General features: G+C 50.3%; 1 protein-coding gene across 1 annotated transcript in view; it reads left to right on the plus strand.

Moving 5' to 3' along the window:
- LOC100675769 (protein-arginine deiminase type-4) overlaps nt 1-21,761 on the plus strand; it is a 32,997-nt gene extending 11,236 nt beyond the window's left edge. The window contains exons 3-16 of the mRNA XM_023552023.2: nt 1,799-1,865; nt 2,894-2,979; nt 4,698-4,815; nt 6,756-6,881; nt 8,794-8,972; nt 9,142-9,245; nt 10,013-10,124; nt 11,655-11,762; nt 15,167-15,321; nt 16,576-16,720; nt 16,908-17,010; nt 17,892-17,965; nt 18,473-18,613; nt 21,308-21,761. Coding sequence (XP_023407791.1) covers nt 1,799-1,865; nt 2,894-2,979; nt 4,698-4,815; nt 6,756-6,881; nt 8,794-8,972; nt 9,142-9,245; nt 10,013-10,124; nt 11,655-11,762; nt 15,167-15,321; nt 16,576-16,720; nt 16,908-17,010; nt 17,892-17,965; nt 18,473-18,613; nt 21,308-21,541 — 1,752 coding nt within the window. The 3' untranslated portion in view covers nt 21,542-21,761. The remainder of the gene's footprint in view (nt 1-1,798; nt 1,866-2,893; nt 2,980-4,697; nt 4,816-6,755; nt 6,882-8,793; nt 8,973-9,141; nt 9,246-10,012; nt 10,125-11,654; nt 11,763-15,166; nt 15,322-16,575; nt 16,721-16,907; nt 17,011-17,891; nt 17,966-18,472; nt 18,614-21,307) is intronic.
- Nucleotides 21,762-22,041: the final 280 nt, after the last annotated feature.

Genomic DNA, 22,041 nt, shown 5'->3' on the forward strand with positions numbered 1-22,041 from the left:
TAATTACATCTGCATAGGTCCTGTTTCCAAATAAGGCAATGTCTTAGGCTGACTTCTCTAGAGAAGCAAAACCAGTAAAGTGTATGAATACATATAGAGAGATTTATATCAAGGAAATGGCTCACGCGATTGTAGAGACTGGAACGTCCCAAGTCGGTGGATCAGGATAGAGGCTTCTCCTGATTCATGTACCCACAGGGGCTGGCAAACCCAAGATTGGCAGGTCAGGGAGCAGGGCTCTTGCTCACAGGCTGTGAAGATGGACAAATCCCAGGTTGGCAGACAAGGCTGCAAGTCTTCTCCTGATTCACATAGGTGCAGGGGCTGGTGAACCCAAGATTGGCAGGTCGGAGAGCAGGAATCAGCTGCAGAATCCAGAGCTAGCAAAAGCTAGGATGTCTACTTATATTCAGATGCAGGCCACATGCCCCAAGACCATCACTGAACCCACTACACTCCTTTGACTGTAGATGGGCCAAACAGGACCCTCTCAGGTTCCACAGAGATATCTGAGCCAACAGCCACTTGCTCCCAGAAGGATGGGCCAAGCAGATTCCTCCCTGGGAGCAGAAAGTTGTCACCAGCTCTGGGAGCACAGAGCTGGGGGATTCAGGCAGGTCAAGGAGGGGATGGTCAGGGAAAACTTCCTGGAAGAAGTGGCAAGCTGAGGGATGGGTACGAGAAAACCATGTAAGTGAGAGCTTTACATAGAGGAGGTGGCCTGTGTGCGTACTCTGAATGAGGAGGGTGGGAAACATGTTGGAGAAACTGAGGTAGTTCTATATGCCAAGATGGGAGGGTAGGTAGGAAAGTGAGTGAGAGAGGGAGCCGGCGTAAAGGGTTTGGCATCAGGGACCTCGTTTTCTGAGGGCAACAGGAAGCCAATGGAAATTTTTCAGCAAGGGAGCAACACTACCACATTTGCATGTTAGAAAGATCTCACTGGCTGAAGCGCAGCAAGTAGATAGGATCTAGGCAGCAGACTGGAGGCAGGGAGGCCAGGCAGGAGACTGATGCCTTGGTTTATACAAGAGGCAACAGTGGCCATGACATTACCCTAGACCACCCCATTCTCTACAAGGCAGGTCCAAATACTTCAGCAGGCTCCATCAGAAGCTCATCTTCTTCTGGTGGCAGCTTTTTTATTTCGTTTTGGGGAACTTCCTACTGCCATTTTGCTTGGAGGTGTCCATCCAGATGCTGTACTGTCCTTGGACAGGCTGAGCCAATCAGATGTGTTCTCCCCAGATTTTGAACCTCGGGTAAAGGACGTTGGTGTTTCTTAATCTCAACAGCACCCACCCTGAAGAGACCACCACCCATGTAAAGCTCATGCTCCCCAGATTCCCCCAGGGCTTGGGCTCTAGCCTCTCTGAGATCTGGTTCTTCAGGTCTTTCCTTAATCTCTTTCGCTTGCCAGAGTCACTCTATAGGGTTCTAACCAACCCTCTCCCTCTAATCCCTTTTCCATGGTGCCTGTAGCCACTAAACTCCTACTCACCTTCTAAGACCCACCTCAAAATGTACCTCTTCATTAGATCCTCCCTGATACCTTCAGGCAGAGTGAGTCACTCCATTTCTGGGCTCCCACAGAACCTTCTTCTATAACATCATAGTTATTTGTGTTGTTTGTTAGCCTTTACCTCCACCAACTGGGGCACTCCTTGCAGGCTGAGACTATGTCTTGCCCATCCTTGTCTCCCCAGTGCCCAACCCTGAGCTGGCATATAGCAGGGGGCCAGTCAGTGTTTGTTGAATGAATAAGAGAAGTCATTAGTGGTCTGCTGCTGTCCTGTAGGTTCGAATTTCATACTATGGACCTGAGTCCCAGCCAACCCAAGCTCTGCTCTACCTCACTGGAGTTGGTAAGTGATGGCCAGGATCCTGGAGCACCAGCTACTCCCTACACACACACACACACACCTGCAAGGCATCTCTCCAGCTATACTCTGGAACTTGTTTTAGACTGAACAGAGGAAAAGGACAGGTTCTAGCCAGTCAAGGATGTGTTAGTTCATAAATATTTCCTCCCAAGTCAGTGAACCACAAAAAATACAATTGATAGGGATGTGTAGGAAGCTTCAATTACATCCTATTAATATTTTATTTTTCAGGTTAGGTGGTGGGTACATGGATTTTCAATATATGAGTCTCTATAACTTTTCGACACCTCGAATTTTTGTAGTAAAAGTTGATCATGTCTTATAGTATAATATAGACCAGAGTTTCCAAATTTCTGTGATTTATATCCCGTCTTCACAATTTTTGCCATATCAATGATCCATCTATACTAATATATATTTTTAATATTCTTATTTGAACAAAATCCATTTTTAAGCTTGTCCTCATCTTGAGCGGTAGTATCATGATGTTATTATTTAAATGTGTATTAAATATCTAAACAACATTTTGATGTATCCTGGTCAGCCTGATCATTAGAGCTTATGAACAGTTCATATTAAATACACAAACAGCCACTTACTAGGGGGTCACTCACTAGGAGCTGGAGCTGGGGCCAGAGCCTTGAGAGCCAAGTAAGGTGTACTTGCAGGGCTTCACATCGAACCTCCTATCAGGGTGGCTGGGAATTCCTTCTGAAATTCCTCTGGGTGGCTGGATGTCTAGGGTCTGCACTACAGTTGTGGGCCCTTGAAGGAGAATGGGTGTGAGCAGAAGTCCCCCTCAGCTGTCTGAATGGCTGCCATATCTCTTGAGAGCCCTAGTGCGGGAGGGATTCTTTGAACCTATGTCTCCTGGGAAAGGAGAGGGAACGATGTTTCCCACCCTTGGTGCACACAGTCTCCTGAACTAAGGACCTGCCCATCCAGGGCCAGGCAAGTGCCCCTACCCTGTACCTTCACCAATCCTCTCCTCTTATTTGGTGGGATTTCAGAAATCTCCCTGCTCACAGACATCACCCGCACGGGCAAAGTGAAGCCGGGCAAAGTGAAGCCGACCAGAAAAGCCAGGAACAACCAGGTACCCTGTAACCTTGACCCACATCCCCATCTGCTCCTTTTAGCTCCTCTGGGTTCTCCTGGGGCGACCTCTTGTGGTGAGGAAGTGAACGGCAGTCTGTCTCATGTATTAATACATATTGACCGTTTGAGAGACACAATTTAGAAAGTAAAAACCAAAAAAAGAAAAGAAGAAATTAAAATCAACATTAACATTTTGGTTTATATATTTCCCACCTCTTTTAAGAGACCAGGTTTTCACCATCTGTGGACTCAGAGAGTGTGTTGTCCTGGAAAATATCACCAGCTAACACACAGCAGAGAAAAGATTTGTAAGCAGGTCTCTCTGGCTCAAAATCTCCTTGTTGTTGTTAGTTGTTCTCGAGTCAGTTCAGATTCAAGGCGACCCCATGCGTGCAGGGGAGAACAGTTCCATAGTGTTTTCAAAGCTGCAACCTTTCAGAAGCAGATCCCCATGGCCTGTCTTCCAAGGTGCCTCTGAGTGGGCTCGAACTGCCAACCTTTTGGCTAGTAGTCGAGTTCTTAACCATTTGTGACACTCAAGGACTCTCAGAATCCCCTCCCACTCAGAATCCCCTAGCCCTGGCTTAATGACTTCCCCTTGGTATTGCCCATATCGGGTGATAACAGAGAAAGGAAGAAATGACAAGGGGCGGAGGAGGGAAGGAGCCAGGTGGGACAGCGAATGTGTGCTGAGGGAAGCTAGGGTGGTGGGGAGGGCAGAAGGGACGTGTGTGCAGTAGTCTTAACCCAGGGTCCATGGATAAACTTCAGGGTGTCCCTGAACCCCCAAAACAGCCTGTATTATTTTATACCGATACGTGCACTATGGGAGGCTGTGACCTGTAAAAAGTTTAAGATCCCTCTTGTGGGGTCAATTAAAAGTAAGGGAAAGCGTGGGAAAGCGGGAAAAAGATTCTGGAAAAATTACAACTCTGGGAGTAGAATCCACTCTTTTTTGTTCTACTCAAAATCTAGTCACCCCCAGTGGCAAATGCTCTCCGACAAAGGGAAGGCGTTGTCACTATTAGATTCCCTACCAGGTGGGGTCCCTTAATTTGCTTTCATCTTTGTACAGACAGTACCTGGCTGCTAAGAATAGACCTGTACTTTGGTAAATGAGTACTTAAGAGTTCACATAATAGTAACTATTTAGATTAGAATCTTCACATCAAGATTTAGCCCCACTTAGTTTGTCAACAGTTTTAAAAAGTTGTTAAAGTCCATTTAACTGGAAGCCCTGGTGGGGTAGTGGTTAAGTGCTACAGCTGCTAGTCAAAGAGTCGGCAGTTTGACTCTACCAGGTGCTCCGTGGAAACTCTATGGGGCAGTTCTACTCTGTCCTATAGGGTTGCTATGAGTCGAAATCGACTCGACGGCACTGGGTTTGTTTTTTTTTTTTGGTTTACTCTGTCCTGTAGAGTCGCTATAGGTTAGAACCGACTCGACGGCAACGGGTTTGTTTTTTTTTAAGTCCATTTTACTGACATCACCACCTTTTGAAAAATGATGGGCTCTATTTTCGGTGAACGCGTTTATGACTTTGTAGGCAGGCAAAAATCCCCTCTTGGGACCAAAGAATTACTTGATGTGGGAGCAGAAAGCGTAATCTGCAGGAAGCTGATGAGAAGATGGAGGGAGGTAGTTCAGCTTTCCCCAAGAGTTGGGGGGCTCTATGAGGGTTCCTAAGTGTTCCCCATCTCTCCTGGGTGTCCACAGAGGACCTGGACCTGGGGCCCTCACGGACAGGGCGCCATCCTCCTGGTGAACTGTGACAAAGACAATCCCAAATCCTCCACCATGGACTTCAAGAATAATGAAGTGAATAACAGCAAAGGTAAAGACCCCTGATTCCTAGAGGGAAAGGGGTTTTGTCCACATGGCCTGAGCCTCGTATCAGCACTCTGAAATAGGGTTAGTGAAAGCACACCCTTGTTAGGATGCTCATTTTACAGGTGAAGAAAAGGGAAAAGATCCTGAAAGGGTGAATGACCTGTCCATGGTCACACAGCAGTCAGAGAAGAGCTGGGACCAATGCCGAGTTTCTTCCAGGCTCCAATTCCCATTCCCCTGCTCCCTGTCCAACTCAAATTTCTGCTCTTGGGTGGAACTTGGAGCCCAAAATAATCTCAGATGAAAGCCTGCCCCAAATACAAGCCAGAGCAGCCCCTGGGCACTGCTCTGAACACTTTAGAATCATTAACTCACCTGATCCTTTTTAACACAAAGCTAAGAAATACGCACTATCATCATTTTCATTCTACCAAGGCACAGAGAAATTAAGCAATTGGCCCAAGGTTACACAGCTAATAAGAAGCAGGCTTAGGATTTGAACGCAGGCATCCTGACACCAGGGCAGGTTTAGGGCCACAAGGAGGGTGGTAGGCTAGGTAAGGGGACAGGGTCCCCTGTCACAACTCTGGGCTGCTGAGCTGTGACCAGGACATCACCACTTGCTGGAGGAGGGTGCTAAGTGGGTGAGGTTGGTGATGCCAGGGCAGCAGCTGTGGCCTTCCTGGGGAGCTGCTAGGATAACACAGAAATAGATGCATTGTAAAGTTGCATCCCATCCGGTTGGTCTGGCCTGAGGCCAGGGGTCAGCCTCTACACAGTGCCTGGTACAAAGTCACGGTCAAAGTCATGGCCCTTTGTGAGTACTCCTAGAGTGTGAGGCACTGCAGTAAGCATTACATATGCATTACCTCATCTTACCTGCATGACAGCCCTAAGGGTGGGCACTGCTCTTAGCCCTTGTCTTAGGGTTCTCCAGAAAAACAGAACCAGTAATATATATGTGTGTGTATGTATATATAGAAAGAGAGAGAAAGAGGGATTTACTTCAAGGGATTGGCTCACTCAGTTGTAGGGACTAGCAAGTCCAATTGTAGATCAGGTGGCAGGCTGGAGACTCTTGCAGGCTTGCATCCCAAGATCTGTAGTTCAGCTGACAGGGAAAGTATAGAATAAAGAGAGAGAGCGAGTTCTGCCAAAATATCTATTTAAAGTCTGGAGGCAGACCACATCCTAAGGAACTCTCCTCTCAACTGACTGATTGATTGATTACATTGCATTAGATTATATTATGGAACAGCAACTGGTCTAGTGTTTGGCCAAATCAACTGGAAACTGTAGCCTAGCCAAGCTGACACATAAAATGAACCATCACAGCCCTGTCTTACTGATGAAGAAACTGAGGTACCAGGAACTGAGATAACGTTTCCACGCTCACACGGAGCCAAGATTCAGACCTAGCTGACTCCAAAGCCTTTAGCTTCTTGACTCTCATCCAGTCCATCAGAAACTATTGCTTGAGAGCATCACCCTCCCATGCCCTTGTCAGTATTGTTCAGGTTGGCTCACGAACTTCACTTCCTGCCCAAGACAGTGAGAAAGAATATTTGCAACCACTCATTCCACAAACAGTTATTGAGCACCTGCCATGTGCTAGTCACTGTTCTAGGTGCTTCTAGGTTCCAAGTGCTGGAGACACAGCAATGAACAGGGTAAGCGTGGTACCTGCTCTGCCGAGCTTACATCCTGGTGGAAGGAGACCAAAAATCTAACGCCTTTCCAAAATGAAAAAAGATCATCTCAAACACTGGAAATACCATGGAGAAAATAAAATTGGACAATGTGATAAAGAAGGGTCTTGAGGGCGAGGGGTGGAGGGCAGTGAGCCTCTGCCAGGGAGTCAGGAGATTAGCCAGGTGTCTGTGCAGGTCTGGCCAGCCAGGGGTCTCAGGGCCTGCATCTCAGACCATGCCCTTCTCATTCCAGATCTCCAAGACATGTCGCTGATGACCTTGAGCACAAAGACCCCCAAGGACTTCTTCACCAAGTATCAGCTGGTGCTCCATGTGGCCAAATCAGAGATGAGCAAAGTGCGCGTATTTCATGAGAAATGTGAGTTGTCCTTGGCCTTCATCTGTCTCTTCATCCGTCCTTTCTCCCTATCTGTGATCCCCGCCTGCCCCAACCAATGGGGCACAGCCCCTTCATGGATAAGTCCCGAGCACCCACTATGAGCCAGGTTCTAAGAACTGGGGATGCAGCCTGAGTAAGACAGACGGCGTCTCTGCCACTACCTTCTAGAGGGGGACACAGACAAAAATACAAGCACATACACACACAAATGAGATAATATTTGGTGCTAGTGAGCCCTGTGAAGAAAATAACCTCCTTCCCAAGGACTCTTGTTACTGTTCTCTGTTTCTCTCTCTCTCACAATGGACTCATGTTTACAGAGATTTTGAATCCAAGCAGACTGCATGCATTAGGCAATAATTCATTCTCCAACATCCAACATCAGAACCAAAACCGGTTGCCATGGAGTTGATTCCAACTCATGGCGACCCCATGTGTCAGAGTAGAACTGTATGTTCCATAGGGTTTTCAATGACTGGTTTCCCAGAAGTAGATTGCCAGGCCTTTCTTCCAAGGTGCCTCTGGGGGGACTTGAACCTCCAACCTTTCAGGTAGCAGCCGAGCGCATTAACCATCGATACCACCCAGGAAGTCCTCCTGCTAATTAAAGATGTCAGGAATTGCTCAGCAGTGCACCAACACCTGCCGCTAAGTGCCAGTCTCCGTTCTAGACTAGAAGCACAGAGCAACAAACAAAACAAAGTCTCCGCCCTCAAGTTGCTTTCATCTTAGAGGGTTGAGCGATGATATGTAAAATTAAGCAAAATACCAAGTGTGTGAGATGATGTCAAATGCTATGTAAAAAAATACAACAAGGAAGGGGATGTGGAGTAAGAGGTGGAGTCAGAGTGTGTAGAGAGGGTGGTCAGGAAAGGCTTCCCTGACAGTTGTCATTTGAGCAGAAGGGGGTGTTGGATAGCAGACATGGGAGGGGGAGTGAGGGCATTACAGGCAGAAAGAACACCCAATGCAAAGGCCCTGAGGTGAGATCACACCTGTGGGCTAGAAGAAAGCAGGGAGGCCAGTGGGGCTGGAGTGGGCTGTGCAAGGGGGAGAGTGATAGATGAGGAGAAAGGGGCAGCTCAGTAGGCTTCTACTGACTTGCCTGCAAGATGGGGGAGGCCAATCAGATGGGTTTGTGCAGAGACCTAATGTGATCTGACTTACTTCCATTCTTACCGTTGTTATTAGTTGCCCTTCTGTTGATTTCAGCTCGTGGCCATGCCACGTGTCCAGAAGAGAACTGCTCCATAGGGTTCAAAGCTGTGACCTTTCAGAAGCAGATCGCCCGGGCTGTCTTTCGACCTTGCCTTTAGGTGGATCTGAACTGCCAACCTTTTAACTAGTAGTTGAGCCACCCAGGAACTCCTTTCCATACCAAAGTAATTCGACTGACATTTGTTTGGCGACACATCAGGCATCACCTCCTCCAGTAAGCCCTCCCTGGTCCTGTAGGCTTCCCTCCAACACAGCACTTAACACCCTCTGTTATTTTGACTGTGCTCCTCCTACTGAACCGCAGACTCTGCAGGCTCTGGGGGTGAGGACGGTGACTCTGCCTCTGGTATCCCCAAGTCTCAGCTGAAACCTGGCTGGAACAGGTGCTTGCGAATGAATGAATGAGCCAAGATGTGTACTGGACTTCCTGTAAACTTGGGAATGGCTCAGGTACCCCCATCACTCCCTTCATGTCCCCCCAGGCTGGGGAGCGACAGCCCAGCAGGACTTAGGTCCTATACTCCCAAGGGATGGCTCCAGCTAGATCTGGCTGTACGAGCCCTCCGGTGGGGCCCACATGGTGGCCCTGGGAAAGGTGTCACCACACCAGGAAGAAGGAACAGAGTCTACAGAGGTGGGAAGCAGACCTGAGCCTTCTCCGCCCTTCTTCTAGGGAGCAAGTCGCCCTCCAAGTACGAGGAGGTCCTGGGACCCAAGCAGCCATCTCATGCCCTGGAGCTCCCTGGTGGCCAGCAAAGCACCAACTTCTATGTGGAGGCCCTCGATTTCCCAGACGCAAGCTTCTCGGGGCTCATTTCCCTCGGCATCTCCCTGCTGGATACATCCAACCCAGTAAGCCAAGATGGCAGCTCAGACTGGGGATGGGCTTCTAGGCAGTGGCCCAGCTAAGGGGGCGGTGCAGAACCCAGCTGGGTAGGGGAGCCCTGGAAAGCTGCCAGGGAAGCAGTACCTGTTGACCCTGGCTGCTGTGATGGCCCCTTCCCTGCCCTGCTCCCTGCAGGAGATTCCTGAAGCACTGGTTTTCCAAGATAGCGTGACCTTCCGCGTGGCCCCATGGATTATGACCCCCAACACCCAGCCCCCGCAGGAGGTGTATGTGTGCAGGTGAGGGGCTCTGGAGTGCTGGGGGTGGGGGACACTGACATACCATGAGGAGCCCTGGACCGGGAGTCAGGAGCTCTGGGTTCTGGCCAGAGCCCACCATGCACTAACCGTATGAATGGGAAAAATTGTGGTGGTGGTTATCTTGCCCCGGTGATGGCTGAGTCCCCCAGCCAGGCTTCCAGGGTTTTTCAGTGTGGTCCGTGAACCTCTTACATCAGAAACACCTGGAAACTTGCTTAAAATGCAGGTTCCTGGCCGACTCCAGACCTGCTGGGTCTTGTCTCTGGGGACACCCTAGGCATCTCTTCTCTAGTCTGAGAGCCCCTGATAAGTGTGCGAGGCCTCAGGGTCACCCTCCCCTCTTCTCTTCCAGTTGCTTCAGGGGCAGAAGGAGTGAGAGTGTGACCTGATGGTTAGGATGCAGGCTGGATGCCAGAGAGGCCTGGGTTTAAATCCTGGAGCTGTCCCCAGGTGGCATGACCTCCATGCTCTGTCTCCTCCTGGTGAAAGGGGGTTCCTGCTAGCTCCTGCCTCGTGAGCTATGAGGATTAAATGAGATAATGCCTGCTTAAGAGCAGAGAGACAGGAGGAGCAGGCGCACAAGCGTCTCCTGAGCATCTACCACGTGCCCTTCCCACTTCGTCCAGGCCTGGGCTCTTGCGCCCCCTAGGGGACACTGAGGCTATCTAGCTTGCCCCCCTCAGAGCCCAGCCCAGGCCACTGGCTGAATCCAGAGCGCTGAGGGGCTGCTTTTCTGCTCTGTTCAGGATTTCTGAAAACAAGGACTTCCTGAAGTCAGTAACTGCTCTGGCCAAGAAAGCCAAGTGCAAGCTGACCATCTGCCCCATGAAAGAGAACAAGAACGACCAGTGGATACAGGTACGTGGCCCTGTGGGGCAGGTGGGCAAGGGCAGGTGGTCTGGGGCACATGGGGCAAAGGACACTTAGGGGACCCAGGCTCCCTTTCCCAGCCCAGCACCTTGCCAGCCACCCTTTCTTGGACAGGCAGGGAGTTAAGTGCCTCTGAATGTCCCTGCATAAGGCAGCTTGGGCCAATAAGTCAACTGACATTGACTGCGGGCCACCGCATGCCCACCGTGGTCACCAAGATAAAAGCCACCGCCCTGGTTGAAAACTCTCAGTTGGCCTCAGAGAGGATGCAAAGCTCAGGGGGCTCAACCCTTAACCTTTCCCTTGAGTGGTCCTCCCCACAAGCTGGCCTTGCTGGCTCCGCCCCCAGACTTGCCGTGGCTCCCATAGCCTCCTCCTCAGTCTGCTTCTGGGGCCCACCCGCCCTGGCTGCGTTCCTAGCCCAGCCTGTTCCTGGCCCAGCCTGTCCCTGCACCAGCTACTCTGCAGCGCCAGGCTCTGTTTCTGTGCCCGCCTAGAATATTACGCGTGAGCTCCCTAAGGCAGAGACTCAGTACCATTCGGCTCGGCACCCCAAAGCCTGGCATTGGGCAGCCACCCAGTGTGCAGTTGGCGGGCTGACCCAGATCTCCTTTCTCCCTCAGATCTCTGGTCCGTGCCATTCCCCTGCTGCCCCACCTCCACACCTTTGCCCATGCCGTTCCTTCGCCCATCCCCATCGAATCCCAGCTTGAATGTTCCCCCTCCATAGGCTTCCCCAACCCTTCAGTGGGAATTCATCCCCTTTCTTCCAAATCCCCATTTTCTTTCTTGTCATTCTGTCTTTGCGATGTCAGATTGAACCGTATGAAACTTCTGATATGTCAACATTTTTGACCTAAGAAAATGGCAATTTCATATGGTTCGACTTATGCCCAATATCACATCTGCCCTCTAGAATACAAGACCCTTGAAGCAGGATTTGCACCAGATTCATCTCCGAACCCCCCCTGGGCTCTGTTGGGGCCCTACCTGCCCTCCTTTGGGGCAGGCAGGAGGCTGTGGGGGAGGGGCTATTCTTACTCACCCTCCAGGCCTCCCTTCCTCCAGGAAGCCTTCTCTGACCGGCCCCAACCCCAATAGCATGGGGAGCCCCTCCTCCATGTCCCCGCAGACCCTTGACTTGCCCTCCTATCACCCTGCTAACATGAGGTAGTAGCTGCCCAGCTCTTTGGCTCCCTCATCTTGAGGGACAGGTTCCTTGAGGAGGGACAGGCTCCCTGAGGACAGGGCTGTGTCTTGTTCATCATGGACCCCAGTGCCCAGCCAGGGCACACAGCAGGAGTGGGATGAAGGCACAGGAGGGGTTTCACCACTTGTTTGTGTGCCAGGAAAACACAGGGCAATAAACTCTGCTTTCTCAGACTCCCTTCTCTGGGGTTGAATATTTCACAGGACTCCAAGGATGAGTGTGGATGGCTCCATGCCCTGCATCCCTGCACTGGGAGCTGAGACCCAGGCAGCACACCTAACAGCCTCCTTTCTGCTCCTTCTGCCCAGGATGAAATAGAGATTGGCTACATCCAAGCCCCGCATAAAACGCTGCCGGTGGTCTTCGACTCCCCACGGAACAGAGGCCTGAAGGACTTCCCCATCAAGAGCTTGCTGGTACCTGCATGGGGATGGGGGTCGCCGCCAGCTGCTGAAACCTCCTTGCCTTCCTCATTAGCCTATCCGTCCTCCGCCCACCCCTGTGGGCTGAACAGCCCAGCTCCCACAAGGGCAATCCCTGCTTGTTCTGGGGTGGTGCGAGAGAGGCTGGTTGTTTTCACTGCTACTGTGATGAAAAGATCTGGCTCACTTCCCAAAGCCCTTTCCACCCATGAGCTCACCTTGTCCTCAAGATAACCCTACTGAGGGAGGTGGTCGGACGCAGGCATCCTTGTTGAACTAGAGATATTCTTGCAGCAAGGTGGTGGTGGAGCCAGGATTGGTACCTTTCCCAGTATCCACTTGGAGGTTCTATTTTTTGGGTGGAGTCTGGTCCTCAGGGCTCCATCCAAGACTTGGCGGTTTTCAGGACCAGAGTGGTCATTCCCTGGTCATGACTTTATCAGCCAAAGTCTCTGCGTATGTGGGGAGGGGTTGAGTGGCAGGTGATGTAAAGGTGAGTTATGCTTGACTAGCCTGGCAGGTTCACGCAAACTCAGCATAGCAGAACAATAACAGCAATCATAATGATGAGAGTTGAGCATGCATTCTGTGTCAGTCACAGTGCTAAAGTCTTTACTTGCACTGACTCATTTAATTCATCTGATAACCTTTTATGTAGATGCTATTAATAGGCCCATTTTACAGATGAGGACATTGAGGCTGTGAGAGGTAAAGCACATTTCTCAATGTCACACAAAAAGTGAGTGGAGAAGTTGGAACTCAGGCTTTGGGGGTGAAAGTAATAGTGGTGTGGGTTTTAGAGAGACAGGGAGGAGAGAAATTGGAAATGATGGTTTTTAAACTTTTGGAGTCGCAGACCTCCTTGAGACTACTTATTTTCCCAGGAAAATGCACCTAGGCACACAATTTGGAATCTACTTTCAGGGAGTACCTGGAGCTCCAGGGAATGGACCATTGGTTTATGGAAGATCAGTTTGTCATACTGTGGTGGTTTGCATGTTGCTGTGATGCTGAAAGCTATGCCACTGGTATTTCAAATACCAGCAGGGTCACCCATGGGGGACAGGTTTCAGTGGAGCTTCCAGACTAAGAAAGACTAGGAAGAAAGACCTGGTGATCTGCTTCCAAAAATCAACCAATGAAAATCCTATGGATCACACAGAATATTGTCTGATATAGTGCTGGAAGGTGAGCCCCCAGTTGGAAGACAGTCAAAATACACCACGGTCGCAACAATGGAGTCAAGCATACCAACGGTTGTGAGATGGTGCAGGACGGGGCAACATCTCATTCTGTTGTACGTGGGATTGTCATGAGTTGGAGCTGAGTCGGTGGCAACTAACAACGCAGCTACGAGGCTGCATCCGCTCCTAAGGTGTGTGGTAGACTGAATAATGGCCCCTCAAATATGTCCAAATCCTAATCCCTGAAGCCCGTGAATGTTACCTTTTATGGCAAAAGGGACTTTGCCAACATGATTAAATTAAGGATCTCGAGATGGGAGATTATCCTGGATTATCTAGGTGGACCCAATATAACCATAACACTCCAACGAGAGGGAGGCAGGAGGGCCAGAGTGGGAGAAGGTGATGTGATGAGTGAAGCAGAGATGGGAGTGATTCTATTTGAAGACGGTGGAAGCGCCATGAGCCAAGGTGGCCACTAGACGCTGCAAAAGGCTCCCTTAAAGCCTCCAGACAGAACCTGGGTGCTGCAAACAGTTAACATGCTGAGCTGCTAACCAAAATGTTGGAGGGTCGAGTTCACCCAGAGGCACCCCAGAAGAAAGGTCTGGCAATCTACTTCTTTAAAAAATCATCTGTTGAAAACCCTATGGAGCACAACTCTATTCTGACACACATGGGGTCGTCATGAGCTGGAGCTGATGAGATGGCAGCTGGTACTGGTACTGGTGTGCGATGTCACTTTGAGGACTAAAGTGTGCCTGGCCTAAGCCATGGTGTTTTCAGTCACCTCATATGCATGTGAAAACTGGACAATGAATAAGGAAGACCAAAGGAGAATCGATGCCTTTGAATTATGATGTTGGCGAAGCATATTGAATATACCATGGACTGCCAGAAGAAGGAACAAATCTGTCTTGGCAGACGGACAACCAGAATGCTCCTTAGAGGCAAGGATGGGGAGACTATGTCTCACATACTTTGGACATGTTATCAGGAGGGGCCAGTCCCTGGAGAAAGACATCGTGCTTGGTAGAGAGTCAGTGAAAAAGAAGAAGACCCTCAATGAGATGCATTGACACATTGGCTGCAAGAGTGGGCTCGAGCATAACAACAACTGTGAGGGTGGCGAGGGCCGGGCAGTGTTTCATTCTTTTGTACATTGGTGTCAGAACTTACTCAATGGCAGCTAACAACAACTATAACTGATACTGGTACTGGTAGAGCCTCCAGAAGGAACCAGCCCTTCGGACACCTTGGCATTATCCCAGAGACGCTGATTTCGGACTTCTGCCCTCAGAACTGTGACAGAATGTATTTGCGCTGCTTTAAGCTGCCCTGTTTGTGGGAACGTGTTAGAGGCGCCCCAGGAGCCTCACACAGGGAGTGAGAGTCGGGTCCCTGGTCCTTCACGAAGACCCGCATGGAGCCGTCGCAGGCATTCTGTGAAGCTCGCTTCAGCCGAGATGAAGACACAGCCTGGTGTGGCCAGGAACTCTCGCTGGGGAGAAAACTCAAATCCTGACTCTTCCACAAACTGGCTCTGGGGCTTTGTGGGCAGCCACACTACCACTCTGAGCTTTGTTTCTTCATCTGCAAAATAAGGATAAAATGATACTTACAGATTTGTTATTAAGCCCAAGCGAAGGTTTACCAAGGGTGATGGTGGTGGCTCTGTGGTGGAATTTTCACCTTCCGTGCAGGAGACCCAGGTTTGCATCCCGGCCGAGGCATCTCATGCACGGCCACCACCTGTCTGTCAGTGGAGACTTGCATGTTGCTATGATGCTGAACAGGTTTCAGTGGAGCTTCCAGACCAAGGCAGACTAGGAAGAAAGGCTTGGCAATCTACTTCCAAAACTCAGCCCATGAAGTCTCAATAGAGTAATAGTCTAACCTGCAACCATCGTGGGGCTGATGCAGGACCAGGCAGCATTTGCTTCCATTGTGCGTAGGGTTGCCTGAAGTCAGCGGCTACTCTAAGGCAAATAACAGCAAGGTTTATGAAGCAACTGGCACACATTGGGTACCCAACAAATGCCAGTCCCTTTTGTTGCTCACCTGATACAACATTCCGTCAACAGTCCACAATACCCACTGGTGGTTATTGAATTCCTTGTTGTAACCAAGTTAACCTTTGAAACTTGAACCTCACCCTCTCTTCACTCAGGGACTCTTTTCTCTAAGTCTTGCTGCTTACTTCTTCCATTTCAGGGTCCAGATTTTGGCTATGTGACTCGAGAGAGCAAAATAGGGCAGATCACCGGCCTCGACTCATTTGGGAATCTGGACGTGAGCCCCCCAGTCACAGTTGGGGAGAAGGAATATCCACTCGGCAGGATTCTCATCGGGAACAGCAGTTACCCCAGGTGAAGAGGGGAGGGGAAGGGTGGTCAGGGCCCAGGGGTGCCACGGAAAAGCAGAATCCAGAATCGGAAGCCTCTGCTACCAGCCCCCAACCCAAGAGGGCTCAATAAACTTAAGAGAGTATAAGAAGATCAAAGTACAGGACAAGGGACATGGGCTTTGGGGCCCATAGACCCAAGTTCAAATCCCAGCTCCATCACATACATCCATTCTTTCAGTCAGTGAATATTTACTGAGCACCTACTATATACCAGGCATTATACTAGCAGCAAGGAACCCTGGTGACTCAGTGGTTAAGCACTTGGCTGCTAACTGGAAAGTTGGCAGTTTGAAGCCACCAGCCACTCAATGGGAGAAAGACGTGGCAGTCTGCTTCTGCAAAGATTACAGCCTTGGACACACTATGGGGGCAGTTCTACTCTGTCCTATAAGGTCACAGTGAGTTGGAATTGATTTGACAGCAATGAGTTTGGGTTTTTTTTTTTTTTATGTTAGGAGCTGGGAAGGCAACTGTGACTATGACGGACAAATCCCTGCCCCCATTCTAGCGGGGAAGATAGTAGAAAAGTAAATAAAATCATTTTCTAATAGTAAAGAAAACAAACGAGAGAGGTGCAGAGGAGGAGTGGGAACTAGGTTAGCCAGGGTGACTAGGGAGCTGAAGCCTGATGGCAAGAAGGACCTGGTCATGTGGAGATATGGGGCAGAGAATTCCAAGCAGAGGGAAGAGACTTGCAAAGGCTCTGAGGCAAGAACAACCCTGGTGTGTTCAACAAGGCCAGAGTGGCTAGAACAGATTGAGCAACAGAGCTAGGCAGAGCTAGATCATGTAGACCAGGGCAAGGAGAAAACCCAGGCTCAGAGAGGTGAAGAATCATTCTCAAGGCCACACAGCTAAAAGGGACCAAGAGCTCAGGTCAGACTGACTCCAAACCCCACGTTTTTCTCTAACACCAGCAACCAGACTAAGTCAAAAGGTAATGCTTTCTCAGGCTAAGCTCCAGCCCCATATACCTTAAATACTCTGTGCCTCAGTTTCCCCCAATAACACTGGAATAACAGTTCTTATATCCCACAAATTCTAGCAAATAAAATAAAGGTGAGGAGGCATTTGGGCCCCTGAATCTCTTCCCCAGCTGCAGAAGAACCCTGACCCCTTTGCCGAGCCCCCAGTCTCCGAGAGACCTTCTTGCTGACCCTCCTCCCTACCACCTTCTCTTCCCCCACCTCACATTCCTTTAACCCTGCATTGGCAGCAATGACAGCCGAGAGATGCACTGGGCCCTGCAGACCTTCCTTGATGCCCAGCAGGTGCAGGCCCCTGTGAAGCTCTATTCTGACTGGCTGGATGTGGGCCACGTGGACGAGTTCCTGAGCTTTGTGCCAGCAAAGGACAGAAAGGTGCAATCTGGAGGCCTGCCTGGAGGAGGCCATGTGCCTCCTTCCTGGGTTCCCATGTTTGACTCTTTTTCATTCACTCCTGGGGTGGGAGGATGGGGGAGCCAGCCAACCAAGTCTGCACTCCCTACACCCTTGGCTAAGCCCATGGGCAATGCTGACCTCTGACCTCAGTGTTTCCTGCCTCCAGGGATTCCGTCTGCTTCTGTCCAGCCCGAGAGCCTGCTACAAATTGTTCCAGAAGCAGGAAGAGGAGGGCCATGAAGAGGCTGTGCTGTTTGAAGGGGTCGAGAGTAAGTGAAGCTTGCCTGTTCCTCCTATCCGAGCATTTTTCTCTGCTTGCCGTGGTCACCTGTTGCCAAAAGGAATCACCTAGGCAACAGGTATTTTCTGAGCACCTACTACAGGCCAGGCATCATGCTCAGAGCCAGGGGATACCCTGGAGAGCAGGGCAAAATGGCTTCCAGCCCTCGGGGCTCACAGTCCAGGAGAAGCCAGTCAAGCAAACAACTATAACACAGTGGGCTTGAGGGATGTCTAGGAGAGCTCAGGGAGAGCTTTGTGGAGGAGGTGAAGACCAAGCAGGAACATGAGGGATGAGTAGGAGTCGGCCAGATAAGTGGGGTGATGGGATGACGGGAAGGAAAATTTTACAGAGAGAACAGTGAATGCAAAGACTCCGAGGCAAGAGAAAGCAAGATGTGTTTGAGGACCTGAAAGAAATTGTCTTTCAGGTCATATAAAGACAATATGGTGTAATGTGGTGTGATAAGATATTATAATTTTTTTACCGAAATATTTTTTCATTGACGTTCACAGACATAGGCTGGGGTCAGAGGATGACAAGCCTCTACATCGGAGCATTTTTGCCTAATATCTGTAGTGTGTCATGTGGCATCAGGCAGCTGTCACGCCTCTTTTTCCCCTTTGTAGAAGGGATCCCTCTGGAGATAAGAGGATCTAATGGCATGAGAGCAACATTTTAAATGAGAACTGACACTGATAAAATACTTCATCCAAAGCTTTGCCTTCCAGATGCTCACACCAAACGTGTACATTAGGGATCATTGATGCCCCCATTTTACAGATGGAGAAATCAAGTCCTCACAGCACCTACTCGGAGGAGGGAAATGGACTCCCGAATTCATTTGCATTTTTTTCTTTTTCTCCATAGCAGAAAAAGGGCAGCAGAAAATAAAGCACATTCTATCGAACAAGAAATTGAGAGACCATAACTCATATGTGGAGGTACAAAGTCTGGGTGCCCAGGAGATGCCACCCCCACCCCAGCCACTTTCCCTGCAATTAGGGGCACAGGCAGGAGCCTTCCGTGGGCTACATGTCAGCTCAGTGATAAGCAGCCCCAGGGGGCTATGGTGAGGTCTCTTAAGATTTGGATAAACGAGAGGGAGAGAAACCCCAGTCAACATCCCAGGAATAGGATGATGCATGAAAAAGAGAAAAGTCAGAGAAAGACTGAGGTAAAACCCTAAAAAACGGAGGCACAGAGGGACCGTGTGAGAGGCCAAGCAGAGTGTCCAGAAAGAGGCACACAGAAGTAGAGGGAGAGGCAGAGAGAGACCCAGAGATCCAGGGAGAGCAGAGGGAGAGAGGATGGAAACAGAGGAGGAAAGAGGCCCACGCAGGCCGAAGCCCCAGGGCCAGGGAGCTGCCCGTCAGAGAGGCCACAGGTGCTGCCTTTGGACCCTGCCCTTTCCCTCAGCATGCTCACCACCCTCCTCCCTCCCCACCTAGCGCTGCATTGACTGGAACCGAGAGGTGCTGAAGCGGGAACTGGGCCTGGAGGAGTGTGACATCATCGACATCCCCCAGCTCTACAGGCTCCTGAAGGACGACAACGCGACCCTCAAGGCAGAAGCCTTTTACCCAAACATGGTGAGGAGGCATTTGCCCAGAGGCCACCAGGCCTCTCGGCAGGTCCAGAAGGCTTGGGCTCTCCTCCTCACCTGCCTGGGATTTTCATGACCCTTTACAGTTTATAAGGAGTCCCTGGGTGGTGCAAACCATTAATGGGCTCGGCTGCTAACTGAATGGTTGGAGGTTCGAGACCACCCAGAGAAGCCTCGGAAGAAAGGCCTGGCAATCTACTTCCCCAAAATCACAGTCGTGAAAACCCTATGGCGCACAGTTCTACTCTGACACACATGGGGTTGCCATGGGTTTGATCAACTTGAGAGCAGCTGGTTTTTGTGGGTTTTGTTGACTTTCCGATATCTCAAAACCACCTTGCAATTTGGATACTATTATTGCCTCCACTTTACATGGAGGCCCAGTGAGATGTGGTCTCTTGCACAAATACAGACAGCTGGCAAGTGGCAGAACTTGAATTCAAAGCTAGGGGTCTGGTTGCAGAACCCATGCTCTAACTACTACCTGCCCTGCCATCAGCTGCCCTGCCATGGGAAGGGACAGGAACTCAAACGAGATGCTTTCAGGTTACATTAAGCCCCTCAAGAAAATGAACACAGGGGCACCACTTTAGACTGGGTGGTCTGGGCAGTCCTGTCTAGGGAGGTGGCATGGCCAGGGCTGGGTAGGATCACCCTCTGAAGGGTGGGCTTGAAGGTGAGCCCACCTTTGTTGAGATCTGTTAACTGTGACCCGCAAGCACTATCTTGAAGTTATCTACTACATTTTACGACCCCTCAGCCCTGTGACGCTCTCTTTCCAAAGAATACCCAAGGATCAGGTAGAAACTTCACCCGGTTCCACTGGGTCCCCTCTGCCACCAGCCTCCCTCCATGCAGGGAGTTCAGGGAAGAGCCAGCAGTCCTTGGCACAGTGGTTTTCAAACTGTGTTCCCCAGGGTGCTGGGGTTCCAAGGCAGGGGTGCAAATTCAGTGGCTCAGATTTTCTGTTTTATGCATCAAGGTTCTGCAAAAGATTTTGTTCTCGAATAAAGGGTTTCTTGGGGCAGCAGAGGGGCCCTTGTGGCTCAGTGGTTAAGAGCTTGGCTGCTAACCAAAAGGTTGGCAGTTCGAATCCACCAGCAGCTCCTTGGAAACCCTATGGGGCAGTTCTGCTCTATCGTATAGGATCGCTATGAGTCAGAATTGACTTAACAGCAGTGGGTTCGGGGTTTGGCCAAAACAAAGCAGGAGGCGGTGCCACTCCTCCCCAGGTCCCTGAATAAAAGTCCTTGGTCCCGAGCATCCTGTTTCCTCTTGGGGTTTGCCCGGCAGGCTTCCCAGCTCAGGAAGGAAAGCTGATGCCCATGGCTGGGGATGGGGCATCTCAGAGCAATCCATCAGTGGGTGTGGAACACGTAGAGACACCGACAGCGGGGCTATGTCTGAGCGGCCACAGGAAATGATATGCCCATTCAGTCACTCATGAACTAGGAGACTGACTGTGCACAGCCCTGCCTGCGCCCCCAGGGAGCTACTCTAATACGTGCCTACTATGTGCTGGGTAAGGAGCCCTGGTGGCACAGTGGTTAAGCGCTCAGCTGCTAACTGAAAGGTAAATGGTTTGAACCCACCAGCTGCCCTGTGGGAGGAAGATGTGGCAGTCAGCTTCTGGAAAGATTACAGCCTTGGAAACTCTATGGGGCAGTTTTACTTTGTCCCACAAGGCCGCTGTGAGTCAGAATTGACTTGGGGGCCATGGATTTGGTTTGGTTTGGTACCTGCTGGGTATGGACAGAGTGGTGGTTCAGTGGTAGAATTCTTGCCTTCCAGGTTCAATTCCCAAACAATGCCCCTCAAGCAAAGCCACCAGCCATCTGTCAGTGGAGGCTTGCATTTTGCTGTGATACTAAACAACAGGCTCCAGTGGAGCTTCCAGACTAAGACACACTAGAATGAAAGGCCTAGCGATCTACTTCCAAAAACCAGCCAATGAAAACCCTATGGATCACAGTGGCCTGATCCCGTTGTGCATGGAGTAGCCATGAGTCAGGGGCTGACTAGATGGCAGCTAACAACATGTGCTGGGCACAGTGCTTTGCATACATGCTCTTGTCTAATTGTCATAGCAATGGCAATGTGTTTGGGCTCATCGTGCTGACGAGGCTCAGAGAGGTGAAGCGACTTGCCTAAGGTCATACATTGAGTTGTAGAGCTGAGATTCAAACCCATGTTGGCCTGGAACCCAGACCCTCATCCTTCTACCTCACCAGGCCACCTCCCAATATAATGGACGAAACAGTGGTGTTTACATAAGTTATCGTGTATTAAAAGCGCTGTAACAGAGGTAACCATTTATTCATCCACTCCACAGATACTAAGTGCCTCCCACAGAGAGGAGGAGTGACTAATTGCCAGAGTGCGGGGCAGTCACGGCTGCTTCACAGAGAAGGTGGCGTTTGAGCTGGGTCTTGAGTAATAGAAAAAATTTGCCAGAAGGTCAAAGGTGGGGAGGAGAGTGTGGTGTTGTGAGCTTGGACCCTGAGGTTCAACAGACTTGGGTATAAGTCCTAGACTAGCTGGGTGGTGTTAAGGAAGCCACTTTACCTGTCTGGGCCTCAGTTTCCTCATCTATAAAGCAGGCTGTTATTTCTGAAGGTCAAAGGAGGGAGGGGCCCCTCAGGTAGTGATACCTTTGATCTGGGATCCCACCTTTTTGCAGGTGAACATGCTGGTGCTGGGGAAATACCTGGGCATCCCCAAACCCTTCGGACCCATCATCAAGGGCCGCTGCTGCCTAGAGGAGGAGGTGCGGTCCCTGCTGGAGCCTCTGGGCTTGCACTGCATCTTTATCGACGACTTTGACTCCTACCACGTTCATCGCGGGGAGGTGCACTGCGGCACCAACGTGCGCCGGAAGCCCTTCTCCTTCCAGTGGTGGAAGATGGTGCCCTGAGCCCGGCCCCTCCCAGAATCCTCTCCTCCAACACCTCCTGGCCAGAGGCTTCTGGTCCCCTGCGGTGTCACAGTGTACAGCTCTTGGGGACATTTTGGCTCCCCAGAGGTGACCAACCCTTCCAGCAATGGCTTGCTTCCTTGGATCCCAAGATCGTCTTGGCATTGCAAGCTCAGTTCTGGCTACAAGAAGCTGCAATAAAGTTTTGGATTTTTAAAAAAGCTTTTTAAATCACTTTGTACATAAGGTCAACATATCATTCCTATCACTCATTCATTCATTCAACACGAATTCAATTACAAACTTTAAAGTTCTATTGTTGTTATTAGGCGCCGTGGAGTCGGTTCTGACTCATAGTGACACTATGCCCACCAGAACAAAGCACTACCTAGTCCTGCGCCATCCTCACAATCGTTGTTATGCTTGAGTCCATTGTTGCAGCCACTGTGTCAATCCATCTCATCAAAGGTCTTCCTCTTTTTCACTGACCATCTACTCTA

The sequence above is a fragment of the Loxodonta africana genome, chromosome 3 (genome assembly GCF_030014295.1).
Source record: "Loxodonta africana isolate mLoxAfr1 chromosome 3, mLoxAfr1.hap2, whole genome shotgun sequence".
In the NCBI taxonomy this organism is placed as follows: Eukaryota; Metazoa; Chordata; class Mammalia; order Proboscidea; family Elephantidae; genus Loxodonta; species Loxodonta africana.